This window comes from Gastrolobium bilobum, unplaced genomic scaffold (genome assembly GCF_033153095.1).
Source record: "Gastrolobium bilobum isolate Gb01-03AN ecotype WA unplaced genomic scaffold, APGP_CSIRO_Gbil_v1 utg31972, whole genome shotgun sequence".
In the NCBI taxonomy this organism is placed as follows: domain Eukaryota; kingdom Viridiplantae; phylum Streptophyta; class Magnoliopsida; order Fabales; family Fabaceae; genus Gastrolobium; species Gastrolobium bilobum.
Genome location: NW_026896775.1, coordinates 7,244 through 15,080, shown reverse-complemented (window position 1 = coordinate 15,080; position 7,837 = coordinate 7,244). Strand labels below are relative to the sequence as shown.

General features: G+C 36.8%; 1 protein-coding gene across 4 annotated transcripts; it reads left to right on the top strand.

Annotated features, from left to right (window-relative positions):
* Nucleotides 1-400: 400 nt before the first annotated feature.
* On the top strand, nucleotides 401-7,480 carry LOC133301937 (U11/U12 small nuclear ribonucleoprotein 48 kDa protein). 4 transcript variants are annotated; one of them, XR_009750269.1, is made up of 6 exons: nucleotides 401-1,924; nucleotides 2,937-3,051; nucleotides 3,428-3,535; nucleotides 3,829-4,444; nucleotides 4,852-4,897; nucleotides 6,771-7,480. XR_009750269.1 is itself a non-coding variant. In XM_061501649.1 (5 exons), the coding sequence occupies exons 1-4, from the start codon at nucleotides 813-815 to the stop codon at nucleotides 4,399-4,401; spliced, it is 1,908 nt and encodes a 635-aa protein (XP_061357633.1). In that variant the 5' UTR covers nucleotides 401-812; the 3' UTR covers nucleotides 4,402-4,444; nucleotides 4,852-7,479. The 4 variants fall into 4 exon arrangements, 1 of the variants encoding a protein (XP_061357633.1); XR_009750268.1 differs by having other exon boundaries at nucleotides 4,852-6,098; nucleotides 6,353-7,480; XR_009750267.1 differs by having other exon boundaries at nucleotides 4,852-6,581; nucleotides 6,681-7,480.
* Nucleotides 7,481-7,837: the final 357 nt, after the last annotated feature.

The following is a 7,837-nucleotide window of genomic DNA, read 5'->3' as shown; positions in this document are numbered from 1 at the left end:
CTGCCGCTGAATATCTTATCCTCCTTATCAGATGGAGCAAACACGCCATAAGTATTCGAGATAACCGTATAAGCTGCACCCAAAGTGATTGTGTAATGTTATAGAGATTCGTTTTGCGTGCCGTAATTTTTTTTTATTAAAAAGGTGTGGGCCTCACAAAATATTGTGTGTGCAGAAAAATTTGTTATGTCATATTAAATGACAAATGCAAATCCCATTTCTTTTTTACGAGAATGGTTTTTTTTTTTTTTTTTTTTGGGTATAAGCTATAGGGCTGTAGTCAAAAGGGGAAGTAACTAACAAAGAGGAACCAAACGAGTTCTACTCTACTACCTATGAAAAACAACAAAGAGAACAGGGAAACATGAGAAAACATATTGAAATCCTGAAGTGTCTCTTGTATGCGCGGTAGTTGCCTTCTCAGTACGTGGGTTGAAATTTGACAGTTCAATCCTTTGCGACCCAAGTACATTTGCGACCCAAGTTCAAATGCCAGTCAATAAATTAGACTCTCAAGCAGCATTACCTTCTAGAACGCCCCATAATTCTGCCACAAACACTCTTAACTGGCCTATCCTGCATTTGAACCCTTCTAAGCCATTGCCAATCATTTCCCCGGCATACTCAACCACACGCAGCGCCCTCTCCGGTTGAACCTTTAGCTGCACAACCGTTGACGATGATGCTTTAATTTCAACTCTTATAAGAATCTCTTTCAATAATTAATAGCTTTTCCCTCATTTGACACAGTTTCATTTTTCTGCTGTTGTAACACATACCTGCGTGAAGGAAGACTTACCGAACCAACAACGATGAATCAATTTGCACCATCTCAAAACCCTAACCTCTCGACGATGCTCTCATCTCTCAACAACCTAGTTACTCTCTCAAAGCAGATTCTCCCAATCTTACCCTCTCCACAAACCCTAAATTCAAATCTGATACAATGCCCTTTCAATAAACACCACTTATTACCCCCTCAATCCCTTTTCCTTCACCACCTTCGTTGTCCTTCCTCTCCTCGTCCAATTCCCGATCTCAACAACCTCTTCCACTCTCTCACATACCCCAAAACCCTAAACAACTCTCACTCTGAAAACCTCTCTTCCTATTTGGACTTCACTTCCAACTTTTCCTACAGGGATTGCCCTGGCGTCTTTACTTTCTCCGATTCAGATTCCATCAACAGAACCTTTACCATTCCCTCTTTTTTATCTCTTGAATGTGAAAACACACATATCAGCGATTTGAATTCACGAACCTCGCCGATTCTTCCTTCTGAGTACTGCGCTATCACTCGGGAACTGGAATCATGGAATGATTATCCTTCTTCATATTCCAATTCTGTTCTTCGCGCGATTTTATGTCTTGGAATTTCCGAGGAATGTGACTTGGCGAATTGGATTGTAGCGAATTCGCCTCGATACGGCATCGTTGTTGATTTGGCTATGCAACAGCATATTTTTTTGCTGTGTTGTTTGTGCTTCAAGTCAATTATAAGAGAAGCTTCTGTTTCAGTGGAGAAGGAAAATTTTCAGTTAGAGTGCCCTGTTTTGAATCAGGCATTAGCGTGGTTAGCATCTCAGGTTTCAGTTCTCTATGGTGCAATAAGTGGAAAGTTTTTTGTTCTCAATTTCGTGAAGAAATGTATTCTTGTTGGTGCATCGGTTATGTTATTGTTTCCTTTGGGGGACGAGGTTGCTGAAGCTCCTCAAGAGTCCCAGAATTCAGATACTGTTGTCAGTGTGGAAATCAAGGATGCAAAACATGGTGCTAAACATGAAGAAAAGAGAAACTGCATACAGAATAGAAGGATTTTAATGCCCCAAGTTGTAGCAGCTGTTGCAGCATTGCACGAGCGATCTTTGCTTGAACATAGGATTAAGGGATTATGGTTTTCTCGGCAGCCAAGTAATTATCAGCGGTATGTTGTGTTTACTTTTGTGAAAGTGAAACTAAAGACATTGCTCATATTTTATAGGTTTCGAGCCTATTGAATTATTGGTTATCAATTGTGGGTAGCAGCTGATAGCGGCCAACCCTAAAAATACTATAGCGGTAAAACGGGTATCGTTATAGTCGCGCGGGTAGCGTTATAGACGCTCCAGTGAAGTTCAATTGTGTGATGTAAAATATAGAATATATGATTAGTCATATAAAATAATAATACATTAATTGTTAATTTCACTTATTTAAAAAAATTAGCAGAGATAGAAATCAAAACATATTAGTCATATATTTATATTAATATATAAATAATACACATTGGACTATTGGAGAAGGAAACAGATGCAGATGGTTTTTAGGCTTGACTTGCAACAAAATGAATGAAAGAGACAGATGGAACCATTCCTTCTTCATGGAAACGTAGTAATAGATACTGAAGGAATCTACCATAGATCGAAACAGAATCAGCGAGATATCAAGATTGTGCCATAGTCAGAGAGATTATGCTGCTGTAGGCTTGCCAGAAAATAGGTGAGAAAGTGGGATCAAATTCGGAAAATGAATGAAAAAGAGAGATGAAACAGAGCCACCGTTGCAGATCGAGATTTGAAGTAATAGATCCTAGGGGAGATAGGGTTTTTAAATAAAAAAGGATAAAATTCCAGTGTACCATAAAAATTAAATTCTTAGTCAATAATACCCTTAACATAAAAAAATCTCTTTCCCTTCCTTGTAGCGTGGAAATTGCGCCACTATAGTTGCAAAACGCTACTTCAAATTGCGGCCACTACGGCCGCCATTGTAAATTTTAGCGTTGCTTGCGGTTTGTTAAGGCTGAGTGCCGCTACCGCTATTGATGTGGTATAGTGTGCTATAGTGCCGTTTTTTCATCTATGATTGAATATGAGCAATGTCTTTTGTTTTGTCTTTCATTTGTTGTGGATATGATGAGCTTCTTCTGAATATATAAAGCTGTTTTTTTTTTCTAGGGTTACTGAGCATTCTTATTTGTATGAGAAAGCTAATGAAGAGCGGGCAAAGCGTCTTGATTATAAACCTCTAATTGATCATGATGGGCTTCATCGGCAGCAATCATCTAACCAGGTATTTTAATCTGATATAATTTTCAGAAGCATAATTTCTCATGTTGGATTTCCTTAAATTATTTATCTGTCTAACTAGATGGGTTTTTACTCGTTTTTTCTTGTTTATAGCACTGAAATGCCAGACTGATGACCAAGTAGGGAATTAGTTTACTTATATGTTATGTTGAAGTATAAAATCAATATTACATGAAAGGACTGCTAAAATCCATGCCGAATCTGTTCTCTTTACTGACAATTTCTGCATGCGAATAGCGTAGGTGAAATATGTATCCAAGTTCCTGTTTTCTAAGGCATCCCTATCATGGAAGTGAATATAATATCTACTTTTGTTTTACCTAAAACTAGCATACTTTCTGCTCTGCTATCAATTGTAGGAAACATCTAGAGAAAAGACACGAGAGGAGTTGCTAGCTGAAGAAAGGGATTACAAACGTCGAAGAATGTCTTACCGTGGCAAGAAACGAAATCAATCATTTACGCAGGTTAGGAATACTGAAGTAGTTATTGAATTTTTCTACTATTGTTGAATTGGTGTAACTTTAAGTACTTAATTATGGTTTTGTTTTAGAGTTGTTCCTTGTCTCTAATGAAGCTGAACAAGCATTAGTATCTTTTAATCATCATATAGTTTTTCTAGCTGTGGAGACTCCTTTTGGCTCTTATGTCTTTTAGCACTATTTTAGCATAAATTCTTTGAAGAGAAATTCTTATTTTTTTGTTTAACTTTTTAACTATTAACTAATTTTTATACTTACTGCTAAACTCCTTCTCGAAGAGGATGAGAGACGTGATAGAGGAATTCATGGAGGAAATCAAGCAGGCTGGAGGTCTTGAGAGCCCTGTAAAAGTTCCTGAAGAGAGTGTGATGTTTGCATCTAAACCTCCATCCGGCCATGACATTCCTATAGAAGCTAATGATTCAAGAAAATTTAGTCATGACTCACCTGCAGTGACAATCAGTAACTCAAGTCACTGGGAACAACAGTCATCTACTAACTACTGTGGCAAAAACAAAACTGTAGATGATGCATTTACTAGATATTATGGTGAACACAAACAAGGACATGACAGGAGCCATTATTATGGAGAAAGTCAACAGAATGATTATCATAGAGATGTTTCTTTCACAAGCTCTGAAGGACGTGCAAGTCGCAGCCGATCACGTGAGCATAGCATTCATCATAAGAAACAAGATTATACAAATAAAAAGAAGTACGGTAACTCATCAAGAACTATGGATAGGTGGCAAAAGGACTCACACAAGAATTCTACTTCATACTCTTCCCGGAATAATGCATTTTCAGATCGATATGATCCTTCAGAATCTCTTGATATCGATGCTAATTAGCAATGTCTTGGCCAGAACTGCGAAGACACTACATCTGCAGTGGGTAAGTAATGCTAATTACATTTCCTATTTAAGATCATGTTTGGATGGGCTTCCAAAAGAAGTGCTTTTTATGCCTTGCTTATTAAGAAGTTCTTTTTATAAAAGCGCTATTTAGATTTTAAAAAAATATTTGGTTTTTGAAAAAATATTTGGCTTTTGACTTCTATTTTTTTAGAAGCTAAAATTTTTAGCTTAAAAAAAAAGAGAGTAGGTTTTTGACTTTTCTTACAACTCCTGCTTTTTTCAAAAGTAGACATCTAAATAGACCTTTTCTGAGAATATTTTTTTTTTTCCCGAAAAAAGCTGCTTTGGAAGATAAAAAAACTCATCCAAACAGATCCTAAATGTTGTATATAAATTTAATGTGAAGTTCTACTCTTAACGTGGTTTATTTGCACAACTTTGCAGGAATAACTTATCAAGCTTCATCGATTTTATCTGTGTATCCTCCGTTGTATCCTTAACTGCATCTAAGCACTTGGGGTGATTTTATTATTGTTGTGATCATTATTAGTGTTCTTTATTTTTCCTCTGAGAGAAAAGCAATGAAATGCCAATTACGGCATCCGCATTAAAAAATATTTCATGGCCAGATTTTTCTATCTAATTCACTCTATTATTGGTTTACTTACCAAAACTAAGTTTTTTTATTTTATTTTATTTTCTTGAGTCAATTGTGTTATGTGATTATGTGCTAGGTAAAATGAAACAGGCTGGATGTTGTTCTACTTCGTATGTTGAATCATTTAACTATTGGGAGAGCAATTATATAGGTTCCCATATCTTATATTGTGGACAATATAACGAGGAGGAGAAATTTGAAGAGCAGTATGACAAAACATGAAGAAAATTTGTTTTCAATTATTTTGACCCAGTGAACATTTACCCATTACCCAACCGTAGTAATATTTAAGTTGAAGAATGATGGGCCCTTCAAGTACTTATATAGGAGCAAAACAAAGGCTAAAGCCGAACAAAAGTGACTTCCGAAACAGAGGGCAAGAATAATAGCATGAATAGTAGGGGTGAGAAAGAGATAGTTAGTTATGAGAGAATACACGTGGCAAGCCTTGAATGGAGAAAGGGATTTTGCAGAAGGAGGAGTTGGTAATTCTGTTTCGGAGGGGAAAATGGTAGTTGGTTATGATAAGAGGGAGGAACGAGTAAGGAAGGGGTATGCATGATTTTCACTTAATTGGTGTAAGGGAAAAATTCCGGAACTGAGGTCTGGGGTCACGAGGCCTTAGAGGCTCCTGCGGAGTGTTCTTTAGTGATATTGTGTTGTAGTTGTTTTTCTGAATTATGTCTCTCATCTTCTAGTCATTAGTGTTTGATAAGGAGCTGAGCTTCCATTTTCATATCTAAATAGAATTTTCTGGGTTGCATCAAAGAATAAGTTATGACAAATCAATTCAACCATAGTTAAAATTGCGTTTCTCTTGATTTTCGAATGTAGTTAAAATTTGAAGGGCAGTTTGCCAAAGAAAGAAAGAATATTTTGATTGTCAAATATTTTGACCGGATAACATGCATCCACTAACCAACCTTAGTAGAATTCAAGTTGAAGAATCTTAAGTGATGACAACACCAAACAATTCAATCGCCGCGATGTGGAGCTAGTTAAATTTCCAGTTCGCAAGCATCATGGAGTAAGGGTGGGTTCAAAGATTGCAAATATATCGTTTTGTTTGTTTGTTGTTGTTGTTTTTTTTTTTTTTTCATTCAGTATTTCTTTCTTCTTATTTTTGATTAGAGAGACTACTTTTTATATTCTGAAATTTTGAATACTACTGGACTGAAAAGCACTATAGTATCAAGGAGTGTAAGGAAAGATTTCCAAATCCATTATTTCTTCGTGGGCTATCAAATCAAGACGCTCTCTTGGTCTGACTTATGAACTTTTATTCAGGGAAAGTGGGATCTTTAATTATTCACTTGGCCAGCAATTATCAATAGCTACCCGTTCTTTACCATTATCATTTTTGCAAGTTGCCAATATAAGCCAGAGGATTCTACTCTATATACCTTCCCTTTATCACGGCGAGTTTCATTCTATTTGTGAATGTTCCCACAAAAATTGGTGGCCTTATGTGAATCACCCAGTGCTTTAGTCCTCTTTTATTCTTGGAGGAAAAGGAGTAAGCACTAAGAACCTCAAATAGAACCTTGTGCTTAATTTGCATGTGCAAATGGTCATTGGTGTCTAACATATGTTGTGCCATCATATGATGACATAGATAGAGAGGAATTCATTGCATTGTTCGTGACACTAAAATTGACACTTTTAACTGCTCTGTTCGTCTGTCTACCTAAATGGCTCAATGCAGAGGGTAAATTACCTTCTGGACATAAAAGGGTGTTTGTTTGACAAATACAACCATCAAGACAACTGGAACTCGAGTGATTGCACACCTTATGCTGGAAGGGTGTCAACTGCAGCACTGGCTCCAATCCAGTGGTGGAGTCTCTTGATTGGCATTCAATGAGTCTCTTCAAGTTTTTTTGGCTCCTAGAATTGGTGATTTGGTTCACTTGTATCCGCTTAATCTGTCTCGAATTTGATTTTCTGCGATTATATCCAAGGAAAATGGAAACTGTTCAAGTTTGCAGGTTCATGGTCTCAACAATAATCTGTTTGAAGGCCAAATTCCTATTGAAATAGGCAGGCGTTAAGATTTAACAGAATTGTATCTTTACAACACCGACTGTCTAGGTCTTTTCCAGGGGAAATTAGTGGCAATTGGAAACCTTTCTCAGTACATGTTGCATACGCCAAATGTTGGGTATGATTTATATTTCGCATACTGATGAGGGTCTTCATTGGCAGGGTCAGCAGGAAGCTAATTGAGATTTTACTCATTGTAATTTTATTCATGGGCCCATAGAGGTCTGGTATTGTTGTGGGCCTCTGAGTTGTAATTTCTGTTACTTAATAGTTTGAGCTTGAACCCATGAATAGCTGTTAGGGTTTTTAAAATTCTATTTATATTCTCCTGTAAACTGAGTGACTTGTAACGAGTGACGATGAGGAGAATATATTACAAACAAGTTAAATTTAACTTACATTAGGTAAATCAAGATAAATCACTCTGTCAAATTTGTCTTCCCTTTTTTTTTCGATTTGTGTGATTATCGATTTCTAACACCAATAATAACAGTGGATCTTTGCTACGTTTTATTGGGAAACTCAAAAGATTGAGACCTTTCCGAACTCGGCAGAATATGATGTCAGGAACTCTACCTCAAGAGTACATGGATGTGAAATCTAGAATATCCTGCCTTAACTGAAAATAAGAGCCTTGTGGAAGCAATTCCAGAGGAGCCGGGGAACCTTCTGCTTCTAAGGTAGTGTTTGGTCGGGGAGAAATTTTTTTAAAGTGGGTTGTTGTCTTTA

What these genes read in the sequence shown, in the direction of transcription:
- LOC133301937 (XM_061501649.1), top strand. Translation starts at nt 813, where the DNA reads ATGAATCAATTTGCACCATCTCAAAACCCTAACCTCTCGACGATGCTC. An exon ending in CAGCCAAGTAATTATCAGCG is followed by an intron (nt 1,925 to 2,936) that starts GTATGTTGTGTT and finishes TTTTTTTTCTAG; the next exon opens with GGTTACTGAGCATTCTTATT. An exon ending in GGCAGCAATCATCTAACCAG is followed by an intron (nt 3,052 to 3,427) that starts GTATTTTAATCT and finishes TATCAATTGTAG; the next exon opens with GAAACATCTAGAGAAAAGAC.